A 25,735-nucleotide genomic window follows, 5' to 3' on the forward strand; every position below is an offset into this window, starting at 1 on the left:
TTTAGTGTTATTTATTTTCTTTTTGCCATGTTAATTAGCTAAATAAACAAAAAATTTAAATTTTCTATTTATTTCTTTAAATTCATTTAAAGATTGTGTCTTGTCAGGTTACAGAGTTTAACTGTTATCTTTAAATGTTTGTGTTATGCATACGTTTAAATATGTTTTAGGCTCCGCTAGTGAGAAGTTTTATAAGGCTAATAATAAATTAGCCCAGTGTGATTGTCATGTGTGGTGCTTTACTTAAGCGTTACTTTATTTTGTGGTCAGTTTAATTAAACGCAATGTTGTATGTTATTCTGAACGTTTAGTATAGCCATAACGTTTGCAAATGTATCACAATCTCTACAAGCTGTGACAGAATGTTTGCGGGTGCAGGCAGGAGTGGATAAAGACATTGCATGTGCTGTTGGGAGTGGAACACACATGTTGCGGGAGAGGGCGATAGTGGTCAGACATTTGGTAGGAGCGGGATTGAGAAAATTAAGAAAACAGTCCCACGCATGGGCTCTAGTTGGGATTATGGTTGAGAGATCTGATTTTCTCATGAAAATCGCAAAGCTTCTAAACAGCAACAATCCTTTTCATAGCTCAGCTGTTTGAATTGGCTGGGTAAATGCTAGATAGAGTTACATGAAGACCAGAGTATTTCTTCAATGTTATGCAGAATTCCTCACGCATATTCACTTTGCCAACATGTCTTCATCAGCTTCAGTCTGCAGCAAAGCACAATGAATATCATTACAGGTCTGAAGTGTCTCCTCATCTATCTGACCCCAGGTATTCCTTAGATATTGCAGCCCAAGCAATATTCTGATTATTATTCACACAGACGAAGGCCTCTTCCTCTCAAGTCTCTTCTGAAGTTTATTGTAATGGCTCCAATCTGAATCCGTATTGATTTGTTCTCCTAGTGTCTGTGTCTCAGGGGAATATGCTATAACCAGTCTGTCAAGACAAGTCTCCACACTCCTCCAATCATGAGATATTGGATTTCTCTAAGAGAAGTCTAGAACGTTGAGGTCTTTTTCAGGTTGAGGTATGTGTCTACTTTTAGAATGCAGATGCCTTAATACTACGAAAGGGTCTCCATCAAATGTTAGTACTTAGTAATATGTCACTTAGTAATAAATTATTAAGAAACTGAACTATTACATCAATGGATTGACTACTACGGTCCTTAGTAATGGTAGATTTTTGTCTTTTTGTTCACTGGAAATTTTATGGAGAGAATTATTTACGCATTTACATCATTGCTTTTTGCGATGCTCCTTTGTTACCTTTAACCATTTTAAATGTAAGTTTCCAGTCTGTATTGAATGTGATAACAAAAGATACAAAATAATATCTGGTGATATCTTGTTATTGAGTTGTCCTTGCAGGATGCATACAGAAACAAACCAGTATAGTCTGATTCCAAAACAAATGACTCTCTTGAGCCGATTATTTTAATGAATAGTTCGAAAATATGTTTTAAATCAGTCTGACAAATCATACTGAACTTAATGTCAAAGCGATTACTTGACATCTGACTCACTTACCGAAATGCAAGTTATCAGTGATGTCTGTATCAACATGAAGCAAGTTTTGTGCATAAATTTGAGTTTTTCTTTAACTTTAATATATCCATTGGGATTAAAGCCATCTGACTTTGAACAGGGTATATTTGTATATCATGTAACACAAGCAAACCAATTAATGACATACCTTAGTCACCACCACAAGATCTGACAATCTTGTGCATTAACTTTTTAACGTTTTAATGATTCATGCCCTTTCCATTGGCTTCATTAGAAAACTATGCTGCGTGTTTCTCTATGACAGGATGTGGATGAGTCCTCTTTACCCCAGGTTACCGGAGGGAAGTCCGGGAACAGCGGGGGAGTCTCCCACCAACTTCAAAAGAGACCTGCTGGATTACCTGGAAGCTTACCGGGCACCAGAGCTTGCCGAGTGGATTGACCGCATCAAACAGCATGATCTGTCAGAAACCAGGTGAGAATCTTTACAAATAAAAGAGCCATATTTTAATTAGAAAGATTGTGTGATATCAGACTTGCATAGCCAGACCTTGGAGACCTGACTGATTGCTAAAGGTATCCACAATGCTGCTTGTTCAGGCAGCCACCATTCATTTAGAGACCGTCTGGCTGACATGTAAGTCATCAAAAATCACATTGTATTTTATACAAAACTAACTTGATTAAATCAAGTGAAAAAAATTCAAAAAAGTTTCAGTTATAACTGCCATAGGGAAATTGATTTTTAATGAAAACTTATAAACTATTAAAGACAGATCTATAAGAAGACCAACTGTAACTATCAGAGGCTGTTAATCGATAGTCTATGCATTTGTTGGTCATCAGTTTGCATTATTTCAGATTATTTTTTAAATAATACTTATATTTTTATTATACTTGCATTTATTTTAATTAGATTTTACTTATATTTTATTTATAATAGGCTATAATATTTAATATATAATACTTCATTTTAATATAATTTAACACTTAAATTGGCATACATTTAAATTTACACCTTCCATGGTGTTTCTTATTTGTCGTCTCTGATTTAGATGTGTCCTCAGCCGATGTGCTGTACTGTTTAGTCAAGTCATGTCATTTATTGTTGTCATGTGTACAAGTTACCAAGTACAATGAAAAACTTACTTGAATGCTACTCCATGGACTATAGACAGACCAAATACAATAAACCTCACTGCTATATAAACAAAACAAAAATATAGAAATTACCATATGACAATAAAGTGACAGAGTGTACTTTAAAGGTGAAGTATGTAGTTTCTACGACATTAGTGCCACCGAGCGGAATTACAAAAATACAGCATATTTTGCAAACCCCCCTTCCGCATTAGCGCCTGACTCAACTCAAACTTTTAGCAGCTTTTACGGGTGCTTGTAAAGGCATGTCTCAACAGGTAAATGTAGGCTACTTTCAATAAAAGGTCAAACATATTAGGAATACTTTTAGCTCTGTTGCTATGTGTCATCAGAGGAAGCAACTGTGTAGCGAACACTGTCTAGAGCGAATGCGAGCATTTCCCTTTTTATAAACCCATCCAACGTATCTGCACCAGGTGCATTTTTGACATGACGCACGCAGCACCCAGCATACCAGGTTAACAAAGTCACCGCTCGCCAGTGCTACTGACCCCAACATTTTTAATGGTAGTGTACAAGTTAAAACACCAAAAAATATGTAAATAAATAAGAAATGTCTTTATCAGAATATCTGTCCATCCAAATGTAATTGATTTTTCACAGACATGACAGAAATCAAATCCGACTGCACAGTTCTTCTCATGATTATCTAGTTTATTTGCTTTTTAATGTCTAAAAAACTCTGCATATCTGTCAAAGTATGTTTCCACTAATATGACATGGTTAATATTTTGATTGGTTGTGGGAAAACAAATCCCACCTGCCACATCTTTTAAGTGGTGATAAAATAATATCTGAATTTATAATAATTAAAACAAATATATTAGTTTTAATTCACATAACATCTTATGCATGTTGTCTTGTATAGAGTATATCTCATTGGTTCAACTCCAGGAAGATATCAAGGACCTGCAATGGAGAAGTGGGGCCATCTACGATTGCGAAAAGTAATGATTTTTTGTGTGATCACACATTTGTTTGTCTAATTGTTTTTCCCTCAATAGTTCCTCTCTGCCCCAGACATAAGAATGATTGATGTAAATGAAAAGGCATTATACGCCTACTGGAAGCCTTTGAGATGTACTCTCAATTATTTTATTGAGGGAATTCAGATAACAAGTTGTTGGATTGGTCTTGGCAAGATTCAGAAACTGAGCTGGGAGAAATGAGTTTCCGTATTTCATCTGAAATGAAGTAACAATGAACTCTGTTCATTTTGTAAATGCTGCATTGATATGAATGACTGACTCACACAGAGCAGACTCTTCACAGAGCATGAACAGCTTCATAAGACTCATGCTACATCAATAGATCTCAACTGGGAGGGTCGTGAACCAAAAATAGTTCACACAGCTGTTTTGAAAAGATTGCTGACAGTGCTAATGCACATAATAACATCAACTGACCATATAATCATGCATTTTAAAGAGTAATTAGAATAATTAGGCTTATTAGCTTTTAAAAGGGAGGTGTAAACGCTTCCCATGTCTTCTGTTGTTGACATCCAAGGCCATGTAATTTTGGTGCCAATTCATCTGTCTCTTGATAAAAGCTAGCCAAATTGTCCAGATGCAAATATTGACATAGTTTTGACATGCACTTATTGTTTTTCTCAGTTGCTCAGCGAGCATACTCAGCCTGTGCAGAACGAAGAGCGATGGCACGTGATTGGCCAGTTCTCCAGTATCGGCTCCATGGGTCTTGATAAGACTAAATGGTTGGCAGCTGAGTTCCAACGTTCTCTGACCACGCTGGGGAAGGCAGGGAAATCATTTGTCAGTCCAGAAACACAGATGCTCCTGGTGAGTGTTTTGAACAGCCCCCACAGAGCATGCTGAAACAGTGAAAGGATCTGCTCGTATCACTGCCGTACCCTCTCTGGATCGTGAAAAACGTGTCCAGATGGATATTACAATAAACACCATTTCATATTCTCCTGCCAGCTTGCTTATCTATTAGGATAAATGATCCCTCAATTGTGTTTCCATTTTAATTAGGCTAGAATCAAGGAGGGATGCCGGAGCGCACATGTGCATCCGTTTTTTTCTGCATGTACCTGAACACACAGGCAACTGCTTTCAGTGTATGATTCTTCTGAGCTATGAAATTTGATGACATCCCATGTGTTTAATTAGCTATTAATATTCATAGCGTGTTCTCATTTGCTATACTTGAATTCCAATTTTACAAAAAGGGAAACATTTCCATGTCTCTTGCCACAAGCTGTTAGAGACAATAGTTGCAAGAAGAATTCTCATCCATCCTTTTATTTGCATAACAATATCTGCTAAGATGCATCAGACAAAAATCAATCTTCTGTTTCTCCATCTATTGTTAAATGTCAGTTGAAAAGTCAAGGCACCACGCAAAGAGTCTTCAGCACAGAGAAAGACGTCAGATAGTACCATTAGGCCTTAAATGGCACTGTCATCTCTAAAGATCTAAGGCTCTTCAGTTCAGTTCTGTTTCTGTTAAGGAGGCGTGAAATTATTCAGAATTACTAAATGTAGACATATAATGGACACATACGCACAAAGCTACTCTTCTATTGAGATCACATCTGTATTGTATGACTAATACAGACCAGTTCTTTAGAGTTTTATAGGTCAAGAGGGATGGATGGATGGATAGATAGAAGTCTTATGCTCATCACTTTATTTGTAATATTGGGAAATATTATTAAAATGTATAATAACTAGTAATAATAATATGTTTTAAAACGTAATTTATTCCTGTGATGGCAAAGCTGAATTTTCAGCATCATTACTCCAGTCTTCAGTGTCACGTGATCCTTCAGAAATCATTCTAATATGATGATTTGCTGCTCAAATCAATGATTTGATTTCTTTATTATTATCAATATTGAAAACAGTTGTGCTGCTTAATTTTTATTTTTATTTTGGAAACTATGATAATGTTTTACAGTTTTTCTTGATTAATAAAAAGTTCAAAAGAACAGCAATTACTTGAAATAGATTTTTTTTAACAGTGTATTTCTTTACTGTCACTTTTGAGCAATTTGATCTGTCCTTGCTGAATAAAAGTATTAATTTCTTTTAAGAAAAAAAAATCTTACTGAATTCTCTCTTACTAAAAAAGCTCCTATTAAATTTCTGAACAGTAGTTTAGAATAAATAGATTGATCTATCAATAATTTAAGTTGAATAAACTGTCAAATTTGATTAATTTTAAAAATGTAATTCAAGTCGAGTCTTTAAAACAGTGTCATTTCTAGGTTTACCCGTCTGTGGAAAATGTGAGAACCAGTTTGGAGGGGTACCCAGGTATCATTTGTTCTTTTATTCTGAAATCAAGAAGAAATTTTTTTTTCCCTCACACCTCCACAGTCATTATACTGTGTAACAACTGACTTTTCTTGTTTTTATCCCTGCAGCTGGGGGATCTTTACCCTACAGCATACAGACAGCACAAAAACAGCTCTGGCTTCACTCGTACTTCCAGTAAGTACTCCTTCCTCTGTGGGGGGGTGGGGGGGGAAACACATTTTCAAAATACTCATCAGTATTCAGCCTAAAATCATAAATATTCTCCTGAAAAGGCTCCTTATCAACGCTCTAGACCTTGTGATCCAAACAGCTGCCTTTCCCAAGAGTTATCTGACCCTTAAATTGCTCCTTAGAAATTTCAGTTGGGTTCTTATCCCATCTCTCCCAACATTTTAACACATTATCACCATAAATAAGCTATTTTACTGGTGGCCTCAATTTTGCTAAGTGATCAGAGATGGGCCAATTGCTATTTAGATTCAATCTCAGTCCCCCTCTGGAGTGCACACTACAGTTCTACTCAGTATATTTAAATGAGTCCATGTTAGACTTCTGTATTCATGCCTGAAAGCTGACAGCAATCAGACAGAAAGCTCTCCTCTTCGTCTGCACAATATGCCATAAAACATCATCTCTCTTCACCTGGAAATGGCATGAAATGCTTCTTTTGGTATTCTTGCACTTAGAAAAGATATATCAGCTGGTGTTCCTCCGTTTTCTTTCTCTCCCTCCCTTCCTTTCTCAATCTCTCTCCCCTAAACAGTGGCTGGCATGCTGATGTTGCTGGTAGGAGCAATGCGATGCCCCACATTAAAACCTACATGAGAGTTTCACCGGACTTCACACAGCTGGCCTGGTTCCTTGTCACAAGGTTAGAATTATCAAGTGTCTTGCACGGTAAATTAAATGAACTTTTGCCTGTTTGACAGGCCTCATCACGTTTGTACAATAACAGTATGTTGGATTTATTAAACCATAATAATGCTTGCAAATACCGATTGCAATTCTGAAATAACACAATGCACTTTTAAATAAATAGGCAGTATAATCTATATCGCTTGCTAATTTGTAGTTTTTGTACATTCTGTTAAATATAATGTTGAAAAAAAAAATCACCTTTTTGTTATTTCAAGCAGCTTTAACAGTGAGATGTCAAATGTTTATCATATATAAGTCCAATTCACACCGCGCTGACAGACGGCGACAGACATTTCGTCGGGTTTTGTTGGATCAGTGTGTTACCCCTGGCGTCTGTGGGAGCTTGTTTTCGACAATTAAACATGCTGAATCGGATTTAGGATGTCTGAGAAGTGACGTGTTGTAGTCTGGTGACTGTCGGCGTTGGTCTGTCGGTGCAGTGTGAATTGGCCTTATCAGTACAAATCGCAATTTTGTCAGTCAGCACCAAATTGCCCATCCATACTAAATCCGAGAGCAGTCTAGAAGGAAAATGAAATACACAATTTTAGACATAATTGCATCGACATTGAAATCAGTTTATGTGGGTACTCGTAGGTTTTTTCAATGATGCATACAGTATGTGATTGTGTTAGTCTTTTAAAACAAACACCAAAATATGTCTTTATTGTCTTGAATATGTCATGTTAATGCTGAGCCGAATGAGATTAGCATCATTTCTGCTCTTTTGTTCTTCAGAGAGTTGCTCATAGCTGCCAAAATAACGCTCTTGGCAGAAGGAGGCTTGTTTTTCTCTGATCCCTTGCAGATTTGTGTCTTCTGTGCTGCATTGATAGTGTTCCACTCAAAGAAGTCCCTTAGGCCCCGTAAATGTATATTTACTCAACATAAGCCTGATATGTTTGTTTATTTTAGATTATGCCATCCTGTTTCATTGGCCGTTTCTTATCTGCAAAATCATAACCGCTTTCCTGTTTCTTCAGTCTGGGAGGCTGTGTGTTCATTAGTTAGCACCATGGACTCTGAACCATTAACAAGTTTCCTTGAACCGCTCACATGACAATGCTTTTACAGATAATCAAAGCCCTTTAGTGCAATCGGTCAGTTGAAGTGGTAAAGACTCTTCTTGGTGGTGAAGTGGAGTGGACGAGCGCCAGGTGGGTTATAAAACAAAGTGCCGTGGCAAAAGATCACTCTTCTCTTTGATTATCTTTCAAATTAGATCCAGGAATAGCATGTTAAGTTCAGTCTTTGAAAGCTTGTATTTTGCCCTAGAAGACCAGTAATTAAAGAGAGATTCTGGTTTTTAAATCCATATTTGAAGGAGATCCATTTCTGTTAAACCAGCAGACAAACATTCTTTATTCAAATCTTTTAACATGGTGTTCCTGTGGCTGTTGCATTGAAGCCCACGATTTACATCTCAAGCCAGCATGAATGGCCACCGTTCCTGCGGCATTTCTCAAAGTGCTGGCTTTAATCATGGTTGAAATGCACAGGGAGACTGAGGGGGATTGTGAGCAGTGTCTCCAGGTCAGTCGTGTCGGGTCCAGCGATGAGCTATTCCAGTCCTTTTTATGAAGATTAATGCCTACAGTGGATGCGAAGCCTTCAGGCATAGCCTGTCATTCTTGAAGTCCAAAATTAATTAATTATTCAGTAACCGCAGTCTGAAAAGAGGTGTTTAACAAAATCCTTTAGCTTTGACATGTTTAACGCTAACATTTCTAGTTTAGGTGACATTTACATGATATGCTTGATTTTGAAGCATGCATGGGTGAAACTTTGTCCGCTGGTATCCTCCACAGTGCCAATTTATCAAAAGCTGCCTGGGGCGCCCTGGAGAAGAACAACACTCAGATGATGGTTCGCTCCTATGAACTAGGAGTCCTCTACCTACCTTCAGCCTTTGTGAGTATTGTGAATCAAGTCAGTACATGACAACTGAGATCTTCATGCTGTTGCATTGTTTCTGTTTCAAACCTGATCAAAGCCTGTTCAAAAACCCATACATTTCTGACCTGCTGATAAATTCAATTAAAACCAGCTTCTGAATGTGGCTGGATTTTCTCTGTTTTGTCGAAGATAGTCATTAGCTGGTACAAGTTAGTTTAGGTGATTGACAGTTGGACTATCAGCTGGTGGGGCCAAATTTGGCCCATCAGAGCACCTTGTTAAACCATCTGGTTAAGCCACAACTGACAAGATGTTAACCATAGGCGTAATATGCGGGTGGGACATGTTCCCACCACATTTGCCAGGGTCGATATTGTCCCTACCACTTTTTTGAAATATCTAGCTGCACGGACGTACATAATGCAAATGAAACCTATCCATTTGATGTTCGTTTGTGTTAAATAAGAGGCAATCTGGCGCTGGAATGTTTTGTTTTTGAAATCACGCTGAGTGCTCGTGCCACTGTTATCAGTGGAGGAACGTTCTCTTGTGGCCCTGTTCTTTATATACAATCACTGATGAACATCTTTGATTTTAATAAAGAAAAAATAAACTACTAGGGCGGATTAGAACCCAGAACCTCTGACACGCTTAACAAAAGTTCTACCACCACAACACTAGGGACTACGAATGTTGATTGCGAATCTATGTATTTATTCACTGACGTGAAGAATCTCAGGACTAATATATATTGTATTATAGTAGATGTAAGAATGAAACTATTACATTAAACATTGATATATTAAACTCAATATACTATTGAAATTGATTTCTGGACATCGTAATTTTCTGCAATTGTCAATGTAACATATCTGATTAAGCATTGTATTAGTAACTCCCCCCAACATACACTCCTGTCCCACCCATTTTTTTAAACAAAGTTACGCCCCTGGTAACCCTCATCGACATTCAGCTCTTAACTCAGGGTTGCCACAGTTGTGGAAACCTGGAAATATGGAATTTCAAAAGTGTGATTTCCTGGCTTGGAAAAATCACGGAATTCTCTGTGGGAACCATGTTAACTCTAACCAGAATGAGTGTTACCTTCTAGTCATGTTGCGAAATATTCACTATTGGTGGACGAGTCGATCACATAAACCTTTTTTCGAGCAGGGTGTTTGTTTAATTGAGAAATGATGATCTCTAGTAAAACCCCCAACTCCATTAATGCTCAACGGAGACAAAAAGACATCTGTACAGTCTCTGAACATAGGCTACTTCTAAATTACTATGTGTAAATACTGTAGATATTGTCTTGGAGTACATCTCCCATTTCTCCATATGTAGAGATTGAGCTTTTGTGTAGCGCTCACATACTCGCAGGGTAATTTGTCCTTGTAGTCAGGGTAGGTCTTAGAATTACTTCAAAAGTTGCTTAGCAACAGTATGGTTCAGTTCTCTTGCTGTGGAAAAAAAGGGGGGGGGGGGGACATGAGTTTGAAAGAGGATAGCGAAAGGTTGTGCTCTCTTATTCAGAAGGGATGTGTTGTGTCTTTTTTATGTGGCCTGAAGCCTTGTTGTTTTAGTTGAACCGCTTTATGTCATGGTTAGTTCTTGCTAGAGGTCTTTTTTGAGTAACTCACAAGCGCTAGGCAAGTTTTGTTACATTATAATGGACCCATAATTAGCTATTTTTCTAGGTTGTCCAATATTTTTATATATATTTGCATTTAATACACATGATCTTATTTGGTTTCCTGCTTAAGTTGCAAATTAGGTTCCATGTTGACTATTGAAGTTATTTTTCCAACTGTAGAGGTCATGCTCCATAATTGTCATAATGAGTCACGTTTTTTTGTTTGTCGCAGTGTGGTGCTTTAATTAAAGTTCTCTTGTTTAAGAAAGTCTGAGATCAGACTGTATAAGATCACGAAAGTGCAAACTGCATTGTGTTTTTGTCTTGACAAAACGCCTCAAGTACATTTCACCATCACGTTGTCTCTTTAGTCATGCTGTGTTGACTTGACATACACATATCGGAACCAGTGATTATTAGTGAACCAAACTTATTGAGTTAACAAAGTATGTTCCTGAAGTGGGGACGCAGTTGATTAGTCATGCTGTCCTAAATACAGGATTTCATCATTTTGTCCATTTTTCTAATTTAGTATTCATGTTGTATATTGCTGTATTAAGCAGTCAAGGCCATTACAGAAATTTAGAGGAAAATAAATGCTCAGTATAGCATGAACTAAGATTGAGATGCACTTACATGAACTAACAATTGAAATAACTCAAAATGAAGCATGATATAAATTTAACAATTTTATAAAGCTTCTAGAAGGCAGAAGTGCAGAAATTATGTTTTTCACTTGTATCTCCATATATATATATCCAAGAGAAGCTATGTTCAGTTTAGTGTTTCGATTCAATTTTGTTTTGTTTACTTTTACAAACTGTTGGATGAGTTGAACTTTTATTCTGTGGTGAAAATAAACAACCCCTAAAATCCCTGGTTAAGCAATGATCCAATTGGAAATGTAGCTACTCTTTGTCATCCTCTTGAACCACAATTATGTAGTTGTTTTTAAGTGCAACCAAAAGCAGCTGAGGCTAAAATGAACCGCTGAATTCAATAGACATTCTAATGAAGATACTAGTGAAAAGCATACGCGAGAAGCAAGCAGAGCTTGAAGTCAGGCTGGTACGCACCAGTATGCACTACCGGCCCTTATATATTTTAATCTGTAGCGTCTTCAAGCACTGGAAGCAAGTAGTGAGAAATGTGATGTTTTTGTTAGTGCTACAAAAATTAATAATGCTTAGACTCTGTCAATATATCTGCCTATTGCTGATTGAGTAAAAATGCTGATAAATCTCTTAATTATTAACGCCCTCATTTTACTCCAGACCAGTCTGCCTGTTGCTGATTGATCAGAAATGCAGATAAATCACTCAATTAATAATGCCCTCATGTTACTCCAGACCACAGTAAAGGGATTGTTCACCCAAAAATTCACTGTCATCATTTACTCACCCTCAAGTTGTTCCAATCTTGTATGAGTTTCTTTCTTCTGTTGAAAACAAAGAAGATATTTTAAAGAATGTTGGTAACCAGAAAGTTGACGGTAGCCATTGACTTTCATAGTAGAAAAAAAAAAAGCACAGTTTATCAGTGTTATTTGTGACAGCTGATATTCAACTAGGGGGGAGGGGGGGTAGTGCAGTCGATTTTAATGCATTGTTTAATTGTTTTGTCTGAGTTTATCTATGCTGATGGTCTTGATACTAATCAGGCTAAAGTGTTTTTTAGAAAGAGGGACTTTAGAGGAAATCCATTATTAATATCTTGTGGTTGTGCTGATAGACGATGATATTGTGTATAGACGATAGCCAGAGATATTGTCAAATGTATCAGCTGTCGGTGATATAAAGCGGATTTGGCATTTCCAATTAATGTATTAAATTATTAATAATAATAATAATATTAAGCTACTGTTATTATTAAATTAATATTACAATTCATTTACCCCACCGTAATTTCATAGCGCATCACAGTAATATAATATAAAATAGTACAAAGTAAATCACACGAGTAGCCATGCGATATTGCTCTATATCAGCACGACTGTAGACAATCACAGTCTACAGAATCTTCAGAGTCTCTCTCTCACTTCAGAATTATGAGAGAGAAATCGACTAAGTGCATTATCTGCATTTAATATTCATCAGGTCAATCTTATATTCATAATCACAAAATCAGTTTGAATGTCCGCTGAGGAAAGCGATATCTTTGTCTTTGTCCTTTTAACAGTTAAGGGGATTTCCTATGACAGCCTTAGTCAATGCATTTATAAGTTGTCTTATAGGGTGTTGTTTAAAGTAAAAAATAGCATCCTTGTTTCAGTCCCTTTCAATAGAAAAGTCTTTGCTATTGACTCGCTCATAAAGGCATTTTTTGACACTTGTAATGGACTGCTTTCACTTTCTGTAGTGAATAATCAACTGGCGTCCGAAATCAGGTACTGAGAAGGTACTACATTTGAATTTGAATTTACTTTGCGACCGTTAAAAAAAGTATGCTCTGTATAGTGTCACGGCCCCTCCTCTGCCTTGCAGGTGGCTCCAATCACTAACGACCCTCCTCTGCCTGCAGGAGGAACCGCCCCTACAAGGCAGAGGAGGGGCCGTGACAATAGTATACTATGAATATGGGTAAAATGAATGAAATTCGGATGTACTATATCTGCCATGTTGTTACTGTCACGTAACCTACCAGCGTCGGTTATGTCGCTTCACTGCCATTCATAAATCCTCTCCCGTGGCCTACAGTGTCCATTGAATGCATACTTCAGAATCTTGGTGGAAGTAGTAGGTCGTCCGGGGACTTTTTTCGACTTCTGTTTTTCAATACTATGTATTCAGACATACAGTACTACTCTTTTGGCGATTGTTTTTCGCATACTATATAGTAAGGAAGTATTTGATTTTAGACGCAGCGAGTGTTAAAGGAGAACTTTGTAACTTTTTTAACTTAATAAAACTGTCTAGAAATCATTTGGATGGTTAAACAACCTGTTCTGGTGATACTGGTGACTTTCCCCGCTCCCCCCAGCGTTCCCAGGCGGAAAACCAACCTTGCAACTTGGGGACTAGCGTCCCGGCAAAATAGAAATTGGAAGTCTCGTGAGAAGCGGGAACGAGAACGAGAACGAGCGCGAAACACGAATCGCTTTACGGCAATTCAACATAAACACACACGCATGTATGATGTATTACCAGATTACCCACCTCGGTAGACAAAGCTCCACACGATTCAGTTGGCTTGCTCCGATCAAAACAAACGCACATGAGCAGCGGTAGAGAGGGGGAGGAGGCCGCCGCAAGTGAGTTTTTTACGACCGTGTTGTGACATATACGCCCCCCCACAGCTGTAGGGGGGAGCTCGTGTGGAAAACATGCGACAACAAAAGGGAAAATCAGCAAGAAGTGACTAGAGTTCGCTAGAGTTGCCGAGTTCTCCTTTAAGGACTTCTTGACCGGCATAACTCTCGTGCAAATTGCTTGTGTGTTAGCCACTGGCTCACCTTCATGGTTTCAAATTTTAAATATTGCGGCTTGACATTTTTCTCCATCATTGCTCGCAAAATGATAGACAACTATTCGCATTTCATGCATGTCATTTCCTGTGAGTAAGTAAGTAAATAATGAAATAAATGACTAAATAAACAAGTAAATTAATGATAAAATGAATGAAAAGTAAAAAAAGACCCCCACGATAATATCATGTATCTGCAATGTATCTGCAATCTCACATGCTGACGATTGGACGATTTGACTATGGGGAGTATCGCCCAACACAAATTCGTCTCAATGTTTAACAGTCCTAAAAGTTGTAAAAAGCTTGCTAACCTTCCCCAGATGCCTTCCATATTCAGAATTACCTATATCCCACTTTTTACAGTAAGGTTCTAGGTCGCTTCCTGTTTTTGTTTACAAATAGCAGGACAGTGCTGCCTGCACCTGCTGCATCTCTCTGGGCTTTGCGAAAGCTTTAGCTGTCTGAGTCTGGGTGATATATTCCCCACTGCCCTTTAAATCTATCCAGGCCCCTCTATCTTCATACCCACCACACAGAGGAGAGTTAAGCTTCCCTCACAACAGCGCTGCTCCCCTCTGACTTTTTCCATAGAAAACAGAATGAGTAAATGCACACATTCTCACTTTTGTGATACGTTATCTCCATCATATGAGTTTATGGGTGTCATGGCATATCTTAAGGTCTATTCAGATGGGGTTAAAATAAATGGGACTTTCAGTGGATTTGCACTTTTTTTCTTTCGTTTTTTCCCCAGCCCTGTGTGTGTGTGTGTGTCTGTGTATTTTAGACAATGTGCATAATGCACTGGTTTCCTAGGAAAGTTGTGTTATTGCCATATTACTGCAGAATTATTATTATTTTTCTTTTGGTGAATGTTTTGTAGCATGCTAGATCATTCTTAACTAAATCTTTAGGCATTAGGGAAAGGCAGGATGATTGACTAGTCATCTGACAACCAACTGGTCAATTAGTGACTATTTAAAGCAGGGGTGTCCTAACTCTGTCCTGGAGGATGCAGGCGCAGGATTAGACACCCCTGATTTAAATACTTTTTGTTTTATTACAAATGTACTTTTATTAAAACAATACTTTATTAATAATAATTCTAACACAGTTTTTCAGCTGTGCTTTTAAAAATGATGAGTTCCGAGATACAGCCTCTCTTGCAATATATATTTCTGTTATTAATCTCTTGATAATTTCCATTTATATGAAACTATACACACGACTGGTTGATTTTGAACATACATAGATTAGCACATCCCTATTGGGCATTAATACATTTCTTTTTGTCTGTAGAACATGAGCACATTTCCTGTTGAGAAGAATGTGTTTCCAGCCACCAGCTCCTCCAAGGGCTTCCCTGTGCCCTTTGACCTCCCACCTCAGCGTTACTCAAACAAAGGTGAGACCGAACGTTGTGTAATTCCCCAAAAGTAAATAAAATAAGATTCATTGTAGTTTTAACCTTCATTAACATGTCAGAGATGTTCTTTTGAACTCTGAAGAAACCACATGTACTTAAAGTTTCAAAGTTTAAAGTTAAATCAAAGTTTAAAGGTTTGCTTAATGCAAAGTTCACTGAATCATCGCTTGACGAAAGGATAACCTTTACTTTGAAATCCAGAGTAGAAATGATTGCTCAGGAAACACTCTGTAGGTATTAATTGCACAACGCAAAACAGCAAATGAAAGGTTGCTGTCTGGGCAGGCCAGTATCCAAGCTGAATAAATAAATCACTTTGATACAAGTGTCTTAGTTTGCTCTTTCACTCAAATGCAAGCTCACTTACATTCTGCTTAATTACGGCAGTCCTTCGCATAATGAATAAGTGTGAATCTCGAGTGCACATCACTGTGTGTGATGACCGAGGTGTTTAAAGACAGCTACGCACAATGGCAAAGTGCTTATTTTAATTTCTGACAGCTGTGAAGCACAAGGGGTTTGCATGACTCAATTAATCGACATTTCATTTGCTGCACAGTGCTGTCCTCTGAGCCATCAAATTGGATTGATGAGGAAACGTCATTTAGAGGCCACCAAGTTCTGTCATGTTCTCTTTTATTAAAAAAATAGAACATTAATTGATTGATTGTCCAAATACAAATTTGGATATAAACACATGGACAGCTGACTTCATTCATGACTTTTCAGCAGTGTGCAGGTGTGTGATGTGCTACCCATTAGAAGATTAATGACTTTATGTATATTTTTATACATAATAAATATATATATGTGTGTGTGTGTGTGTGTGTGTGTGTGTTTGTGTGTGTGTGTGTGTATATGTATGTATGTAGTGTATGTAAAGAAATAAATATTTTATTCAGCAAACATGCAATAAATTGTTCAAAAGGGACAGAAACATAATAATTATAATTTATGAAGATTAATATTTCAAATAAATCTTTTTCTCTCAACTTTTGATTTTTTTTATTTTTTTATTTATTTTACTGTTTTTAACATTGATAATAATAATAAATGTTTCTTGAGCTCCAAATCAGCATATTAGAATGATTTCTGAAGGATCATGTGACACTGAAGACTGGAGTAATGATGCTGAAAATAAATATATTATATTAGAAATCAGTTATTTAAATTTTGAATAATATTTCACAATTATTTACTGTATTTTTATCAAATAAATGCAGCCTTGATGAACATAAGAGACTTCTTTCAAGTTTTGAACAGTACAGGATATATGAAATTTCAACATCTTGTTTTTGAAGAAACTTTTGTTAATTGTCAGCTACCCGTATGCCAAAATGTATAAACGAACAGCCTGCCATTTAATATGAATAAGCATTTTGGTCATGAGTCAATTATATGACAATTCAGTAAAACTGTGCATTGTTTTGAATGACAGCATAATTGCAGACGAACCCAAACTATAGCCTGCAGGACATGTTAATGACACTAAATGAACTCATTATAATCTGCTGTGTTATTAAGAGTGTTTTGTGGCTGAGACTTCTGTGCAAGGACACTGATTCAGAGGCAGGAAGCTTGCTGGGAAATTTCACAGTTTCTTAATTTAACGAATGCAGCTTTGTGCTGCTGTCAAAAGAAAGAGATGTAATATTAACATTGGTGTGTATTATTAACATTGGGGTGAAAAAACAGTGAATCTGGTGTTGAAATTGTTAGATAACGGTAAAACAATTTAAAATACAATCTAAATATTTAGGAATATTAGGATAATTTTATTTTCAGCATAATTATTTTTCAGGACTTGTGTAATGAAAAATATATATTCAGTCCAAATCCAGTTCTGGGGGAAGCACAGTTTTGTCCTTTCATACTTATTTCCTTTGTTTTTTATTTTTATTTTTTACCCGAGCTCTTAGAAAAAGCTGCAAGAAATGCCATTCCTTTGTTGGAAGTGCCATGATATTTAACCATGACTTGCGGGGCAAACGTAAAATTATAGATTCTGAATAATGTTATTAGGGACGGCAGTTTTACAGTGAAAAATAAACCACCTGATGTTGTCATGGCACCTGTTGTTGAAAGTTGAGCAGACCGAACATGTGATTCTCTTTTCTTTTTTTGCATTCACATTTTTTTTCTCTCTCTATTTTGTGATTGCTTATATGATTATTTTATTTAGTTTATTTGTGTCAACTGACACACCACTGATTACGTCAGGAACCACTAGTTCTTATGTCAGACTAGAATAAGAAAAAATAATAATCAGTGCCATATTCTTTAGTAAATGAAAATAAGAGTACTATGGGCCCTGCCCCTGACACGTCAGTTTGACGACCTTTAATCATGGTGAGAAAATGGAGGCAGCAATCGATTGGTACTATTGAAACCAATGGTGTCATCAGTTTATGAACTGAGGCAGAAGCCCTCTGCGGTTTCCATGGCAGCATAGTTCTTTTGATAACTGAGGCTTCAGCCATAAAGTGGAATGAGTGGGCGTGGCCTGCAGATAAAGATAAAGTGGGCGGATTTTGAGTGAGCTGGGGTTTCTGCACTGATTATGATGTGTCAGTGTGGTTGTGATGGTTTTTGTTAGCAGTAAATTGTGTTTTAGCACTTTTAAATGTAACTTTTCAGTTCATCTTTTTTAGGCTATTTTTAGAATATTAAACTATCATACTTATTTCTGCATGTATAGGATAAAAAAGCATTAAAATTATTTTTTTTAAAGACAGTGAAGACATTTATAATGTAACAAAAGATGAAATTGAAACTGTGTGTTTTATCATGCACCCAAACATTTGTATAAAAAAATTTGGTAGCTAAACAACCCCTGCTTACACCAGCCTGGTCTTAGAAGGTTTGTCTGGCTAAGGAGGTGTTTTGCTGGTTTAGCTTGACAGGCAGCTGGTCTGGTCTCCCAGCTTAACCAACTGAAATCTGCACAGGACCTCTTTGAAACCAACTAACAGACCAGCCTGACCAGGCTGGGAGACCAGCTAAGAGCAGCAAACTACTGGTTTAAGCTGTTTTGTTCAGCAGGGATCTGTCAAAATTTTGTTAAAGGTAGGGTAAGCAATTTTTGGAGAGAGCAAGCAATAGCGAACTAGCTTTGAAAGCATAAGATCCCACCCTCCCTTCAGAGCGTCTCCAAAGTCACGCCTCCTTCAAAACACATGAGCGCGCAAAGCAGGGAGCAAATAAAAGCATCACGAGAGTTGGGCTTTAAACTACCTCATGCCTCAAAGCACATAACATTACAATAATAATAAACATAATCAACCTAAAGATCACTGACATTTATCACCTGACTGCTGCTGATTCATTTCAGCGTTGATAGTGTTTCCATTTTAACTCATAAATTCGAGTCACGAACCGCTCAGAGTGTAACATCACTGGTTTCCATCTCTTCCAAATTACAATAGTTATGATGTGAAGCCTTGAACGCAGCATAAGCTTGTTGTTTTGGTTCAGGAGGAACTATGGCTGCTGTTTCGGTTGCGGTGCTCGGTGCACACCCTGTTCAGACATCACAGGTCATCAGCACGTTTCAGTTAGACAGTCACACTGTAAAAAGTGGTCAGTTGACCTAACTTAAAAAAGGTGAGGAAATACGTTGCCTTAAAATTATAAAGTAAATAAACTTCATGCGTAATTTCACATAACTTAATTTTTTTTCAATTACATGATGTTTATTTACTTTATTTTAAGGCGATGGGTTTCCTAACTTTTTTTAAGTTAAGTCAACTGACCACTTTTTACAGTGTGACTCTGTCTAACTGAAACGTGCTGATGACGTGATGTCTGAACAGGGTGTGTGAAGGTATGATAGTACATACATTGGCAGGCAGGTAGGACATTGTGTTTGGACCGAATTCAATGATTGGACATTTTATGGTCCTACGCCTTCCACAGATATAAATATATATAAATACATTTAGACTACTTAACTTAGTGATTGCTATCAGGATGTGAAGAGACTTTAAACCTGCATTGCAAAAAAAAAAAAAAATTCTGGAACAAATCACCTACCCTACCTTTAAAGGAACACTCCGACTTTTTGGGACTTTAGCTTATTCACAGTATCCCCCAGAGTTAGATAAGTCCATACATACCTTTTTCATTTCTGTGCGTTCTGTAAGTGTTATTTGACGCACCCACCGCTAGCCTAGCTTAGCACAAAGACTGGATGTAAATGGATAAGGTAGCATACTAATCCCAATAAGTGACAAAATAATGCAAACATTTTCCTCTTTACATGTTGTGATCTGTATAGTCACAGCGTGTACAAATAACAAGGCTATATGAGACAGAGACCATTTTTAATCGTATAAATACTGGGAACTATATTCTCACTAGGCGTAGGAGCACAGCTACTTGGGCGGAGTGATTAGCGCAGCACACGAGACGCCCTGTTGATGGTTCCGTAAACAAAACAAACGTGACTAACTAGCTAGTAGCGAACGTGACTCGTGATCATGGCTGACTTTGAGGAATTGTCAGAGGAATTTTACTGGGTATCAAACCAAGATCCAGAACCATATAGTTTTGAGCCAGAATACATAGACGAGGAGGTACAAACTTTGGAAGCTGTAAGACAAGATACAGCGAACACCCATGATTGTAAACTATAAATTTACTATCTAGTAATTGCTGACTCTATTACTCCAACTCTGAGCGAACTCTCTGCTCCTCACCACAGGGCGTCTCGTGTGCTGCGCTAATCACTCCGCCCAAGTAGCCACTCCGCCCAAGTAGCTGTGCTCCTACGCCTAGTGAGAATATAGTTCCCAGTATTTATACGATTAAAAATGGTCTCTGTCTCATATAGCCTTGTTATTTGTACACACTGTGACTACAGATCACAACATGTAAATAGGAAAATGTTTGCATTATTTTGTCACTTATTGGGATTAGTATGCTACCTTATCCATTTACATCCAGTCTTTGTGCTAAGCTAGGCTAGCGGTGGGTGCGTCAAATAACACTTACAGAACGCACAGAAATGAAAAAGGTATGTATGGACTTATCTAACTCTGGGGGATACTGTGAATAAGCTAAAGTCCTAAAAAGTCGGAGTGTTCCTTTAATTGTATTCCTGTCCGAATGGACTTTTTCATCTCGTAGAAAATAAATTAAGCGCATTTTAGTGTTCTGAAATGGGTGCAGGTGGAGGATTGAACTGTACCCGTGGGTGTCCAGTCTCCCTTTCGAAGGGTCACGGCCAGGACAAACAGCACTCAGATGAAAGTTACTTCCACCAAGGCCATTCGCAGCAACTCGCCTCTGCTCTTAATAGAGGCACTTCATTTCCTACTAATGATTACTTGTCACTGTCCTTGTTGATACTGATTGGTGTAATATCCAGTTTTTCACTGGATCTGTTCCAGTGTCATTTGGTTTACATAACTGTGCCTGTAACAGTTAACTGTAATGGAGTCACACAAGCGTTTCTGCCTCTTCGAGTCTCCCAAAGCGTTACGATTGTGCACCCCCCACTGTACAGCAGACTACATAATACCCAGAAGGCCATTTAAGACCTTTAATTACAGCTTTTAGGAAACAGACAGATAACCCTTGGCTTTACAAAGCAAATGTGCAATTGCAAACTTCCCTGCATGCACCATGGCAACAGCTCTTCCATACCTGACGTTCTTCAGACAAATGGAAATACATGAAAAATTTTAACCGAGGTAAAGAGATTTTCTTTTGCACTTGATTCTGTTTTTGCTGAGAAATGATCTTGTCTCAAGTGCTATTTCTGTTCTTCTGCACTTTCCAGGTCACCAGCATGGGGTTGAATTAATAGACATTTGTAATGACTCGTTTTGAATGCAAAATCCAAACTAATCCATTTTTTTTCACATTCAAAAGAGCTATTTCTCATAGCTTTCTCATTTGATTCTCATTTGCAATTTAAAATGTTTGTGTATACACATATTCAGAAGCTGATTTAAATTAAAAAAAATCTTTGTATTACATTAATCTTTATTTAATTATACATCACAGTAATGAGGATTTGGAAAGAAAACATGCTTAATTGTCATGAAATCTGAAAAATAGGCATTTTCATTATGCAAAGTGTGACCTATTTGTTTTAGGGGTTTGTTTTTGTTTTTTGAGTGAAATGCGTCATTTTAAATGATGGGCTAATTTCTTAATTATAAGTGCTAATTATACTTTAAGTAGTTCTTATCTAAAAGATTTTTTTTTAAGTATGACTTCACTTATAGGTTGCAGGTGATATGTTTTTTTAATAAGAGCATCCGTCATGCTCACTCTCACATTTCATCTCAGCCCCTGCCGTCAACACCTGTGATATTAATACAGACTGAACCCCCTGACAGACCTAAACTTATACCTCTAAGAGTACCTCTATATTTAAAGACAAACTTGATACATTTCTGTTTCTGCTGCTTCGCAACAGAGATGAGAAAAAAATTGGTTTCATTTTCCTGCTAATCATCACAGAACTCCTCATCTCCATCTGCTTTTAAAACAGGCTCACTCTCAGCTCACAACTGAAGAGCAAAGTACATGTGAAGCCATTGTGAAGTAGAATGGACCGCTGCACAGTCGCTACTCGAGTCTAGTTCTTTAATTCAGTGAGGAGAGTTGAGTGCTGCTTCAGATCCTCTCATGTTCATTATAGAAATAGTTCGCCCAAAAATGAAAATCCACTTACCCTCGTGTTTTAGACTGAATTTGGGAGAAATTTAGAGCACAATGTGCAAGCTGCAAATTTGCATATTGTGAATGGTGACCAGAGCTGTAAAGTACGTTTAGTTTATACTGGGTAATTTAAATTTTTATATTTCTTCCAAAAATATGAGGTTGTTCTTTATTAACACTTTTTTGGTCAGAAAAGTTCAGAAGCTTGTCGTCTTTGTTTAATTTCACTGATGATCATTTCGCTCATTGCATTTTTAAGACAAATCGTAGATGGTTATGATTAGTTTTGCCTCACTTCCTCTTCATGTATATTGGTGCCATTCCAGGCAACAATTAAGCCTTGATGGGAATGTTTGTGTAGCCCTACTGCTGTGTTCCTGCGGTTAGAAGAAAAAAACTGTCATTATTGAAAGTCCTTATTATTGAAATTAAATCATTTAGTGGTTCTTGCTAAGGCAATCATCACTATTACTATTGCTCATAATTGTTCAATTGTTTAATTGTTTGTTCAAATCCCTAACCTCAAGTGTTAAACTTTGATGCTGAACTTATCCTGCACCATTTTGTCCTGTAGACACGAATAAGAGGTCTTGTGGCTTATCGAGGAGCGATATTTGTCTGTTTTATGCTCTTTAGAAAAACGCACCTGCATGTAAACTGTAGCTACATTTCTGTAAAATGATATTACATTGTGCAGTGCATGTTTTGCGATTGTGATTGGCACTAAAACCCTGTTCAGTTTTATCCGAAACAGATGAACGTGAATCTGGCAACAACTTCGCAACCACTACCCTATCATTGTGGCGGTGATGAATAAATGTGTGATGTAGCATCAAGCATTTCATATATTTTATATACTAGCTTTTAGGAGATTGACTATTGTATGCCCCTGCATTTCACCCAATTGTCTGTGAGAACTCCTTTGAGATAAGTGACAGTAACATTTTATGTAAGTCATAAATGTCTAATATTCTCATATCATTGGTATTTTATCTAAGCTGTTTAACAATGAGCCTTTTTGGCTCATTTGCCACATCATTTTGTTTCATGAGCTTTTTAGAGGTATTTTAACTGCTCTGTTGTTTTTGTGATTGAATCCAGTTGTCAGCTGGTTTCCATGGATACTGCTGCTCTACTGTCTTTTCTAGAAGTCTATATCCTATAATTCATTACTAAGTAAACCACACAGTGTGTGCATGATCCTTCATATAGTAGTTATGCCACAGGTAAGTATATGTCAAGGGAGATCACCCTTGAGGAAGAGGTCAGAACCTTCTCTTCCATGCCAGGAATCTTTGTTGGCCCAGAGCAAATATGTATTTCTGCACTGACTGACTCAAAGTATCATGAACTGCATTGAGCAGGTTTCCAGTAATGTATGCTGTTGCATTTCAGTTGTGTTTTCTTCTCCTTGCAGATAAGCCTTGGATCTGGAATATTCCACACACTCAAGCCCCAGACACTCATGGAAATGTATGGGTACCTTCTTGAGGAGTTCAAGCAGCTGGGATCATCTGCAAAAGAGAATTATTATGGAAATCAGACCACCAGCATCTCACTCTGCTCTGTGTCTGTTCAGTTCGCTCTTGTTTAGCCACCTTAATGACACCCTTTAACCCTTGACAGCAATGGTAGGTCCATATACAGTACACCATAATAGTGTGCACCCTTAATGCTGTGTTTTAGTCTTTTGTTGTTATAGACACTGTAGAGATGTTTACTTATGCATTTATCATAAACATTTTGTAAAAATGCCAAATAAATTACATTTTACATCCAGAAAGCTTTGAACTATGTAATACATTTTTCAGCAGCAGTGTCAGAAAGAGCTTGTGCTTTTCTTAAAAGCCAGTAATGTATGTAGAAAATAGCAATCCAATAATGTTTTTATTCCGTGAAACAACCGTCAATTGCTTTGACCCAATCATATTTACACCTCAATTCAGGAACATGAAATTATATTGGCTTTTTTTTTTTATAAAAATAAGAATAGCAATTTTTCAAAACCATTTTCAAACAGATTTGTTAGGTAGAGTTCAGATAAAAAGAGAACTACGGTAAATGAAATGGTGAAAACATCTCAAATTGTTTTTTTTTAAGTTTGATTATGGACATGTCCTCTGAAATGAATTCTGGGTGAATCCGCCAAGGGCGGATAGATTTTTTCATTCCCGGCTACAGTCAAGCAGGAATATGTTTAGGAGGACTGTGCTCCCCCGGCATCACAGATGAATTGAATGTGTTCAAAATACAGAACAATTGGTGCTGTTCCTTGCTTATCCTGAAATTGTCATGTTGCCTAGCAACATTGGAATTTAGCACTACATTGATACAGGAATTCCCTGTGGCCCCCCATCATTTTTTTATTTTTTTTTCGTCCTATAATCAACAAATATTGTGATTCTGCATTATTTTAATGTTATCTTGGACCTTTGCCTCCACCACATCTGTACAGAAAAGTTACAGTTAGTATGTCGCTTGTAGAGTTTCTATTATACATTGTAATGACAATGAAATATTCAATTTTGGGTTGAACTGAATTATGTCCTGCACAGCCGTCTGTGACATTTGTTGGAACCGTTTTAGACTTTGATCAGATTATTAGAGAGCTCTCCTCCATTCTAAAAAGGTCTTTTAGTACTGATCTCGGATCATTAGAATAATACCTAACATAGCAATCTGGCTGAGGAGGATCATTATGTTTATTATTCACAGAGTGATTACTGTTAACTATTCCAATTGCATCCCTGCTATTACTAATACTTGTCCCCATGTTTGCTAAACGCATAGTTTAGATTTTCTATCTTCACTTTTCTTAGACATTTTTCCAGTTGTTTCACTGACTGAATACAGTTCTCCTCAAGTTCACACATTTGTCTCTTACCTGGGTTAACCACAGATGAAGTTTATTAAATGAACTATGGACATATTCCAACATTTTACAAATCTGTCTACACTTCACAGGAGCATTTTACATTTTCGTGTAGCCTATTCATTTAGCATTTATTGTGTCTGGTTACTGATAAAGTTGCACATGCACAATCAGGCTACAGATGTCTTGTGTTTTGTGATACTTGCATGTGTGAGGATTGTATAGACATGTGGCAAGCTGTTTTTACTTTTATTCTTTGAAACTAACTAGTGTCTAGATATATGTAGTGCTCCGACTAGTGGGTATTACAGTTGCCACTCGCGCCTATTCGAATTTTACTAGAGACTATTCAAATTCGTATTTATTAGTCCAGATTTGCAACTGTAAAACTGTAATTTCTAACAGTAGAATGTCTAAATATATAGCATTTTTCTGTTTTTAGCCCATTTCATTCATAATTCAGTAGTGTAGAAGTGTACATTATGGGATTGATTCACTCATTTCAAGTTTCTAGGTCAAGAAATACATTTTAACTTCTCTCCCAATGTGTTTTATTGGACATAAAACACATTGGGAGAGAAGTTAAAATGTATTTCTTGACCTAGAAACTTGAAATGAGTGAGTGAGTGAACCTCTTCAGGGTTTAATGTGATCATTAAAAGACATTTGAGCAAATTTGTGGGTCGTTTTAAGTTTTTGTGAGCGTCTGTTCGCTTTTCAAGCATCAGTTTGCCTGTGACGCAAGACAAAGGAATGGTGCTGCGTGAGAAGACAGAGAAGTAATTTTTCCCCGGAATAATAAAAAAAAAATGTGCCTGTGATGAGGATAAGTGGAAATTGGAGTGTGAGAAGATGTATAAACGAATGTTCGTCTGAGTATAC

General features: G+C 37.2%; 1 protein-coding gene across 1 annotated transcript in view; it reads left to right on the forward strand.

Annotated features, from left to right (window-relative positions):
• Window positions 1-25,032, forward strand: part of tdp1 (tyrosyl-DNA phosphodiesterase 1) — a 32,182-nt gene extending 7,150 nt beyond the window's left edge. The window contains exons 8-16 of the mRNA XM_081393743.1: window positions 1,825-1,995; window positions 3,550-3,628; window positions 4,298-4,483; window positions 5,917-5,965; window positions 6,076-6,142; window positions 6,732-6,839; window positions 8,695-8,797; window positions 15,183-15,288; window positions 23,399-25,032. Coding sequence (XP_081249869.1) covers window positions 1,825-1,995; window positions 3,550-3,628; window positions 4,298-4,483; window positions 5,917-5,965; window positions 6,076-6,142; window positions 6,732-6,839; window positions 8,695-8,797; window positions 15,183-15,288; window positions 23,399-23,472 — 943 coding nt within the window. The 3' untranslated portion in view covers window positions 23,473-25,032. The remainder of the gene's footprint in view (window positions 1-1,824; window positions 1,996-3,549; window positions 3,629-4,297; window positions 4,484-5,916; window positions 5,966-6,075; window positions 6,143-6,731; window positions 6,840-8,694; window positions 8,798-15,182; window positions 15,289-23,398) is intronic.
• The last annotated feature ends 703 nt before the right edge of the window (window positions 25,033-25,735 follow it).

The sequence above is a fragment of the Scardinius erythrophthalmus genome (genome assembly GCF_964197995.2).
Source record: "Scardinius erythrophthalmus genome assembly, chromosome: 19".
Taxonomy (NCBI): domain Eukaryota; kingdom Metazoa; phylum Chordata; class Actinopteri; order Cypriniformes; family Leuciscidae; genus Scardinius; species Scardinius erythrophthalmus.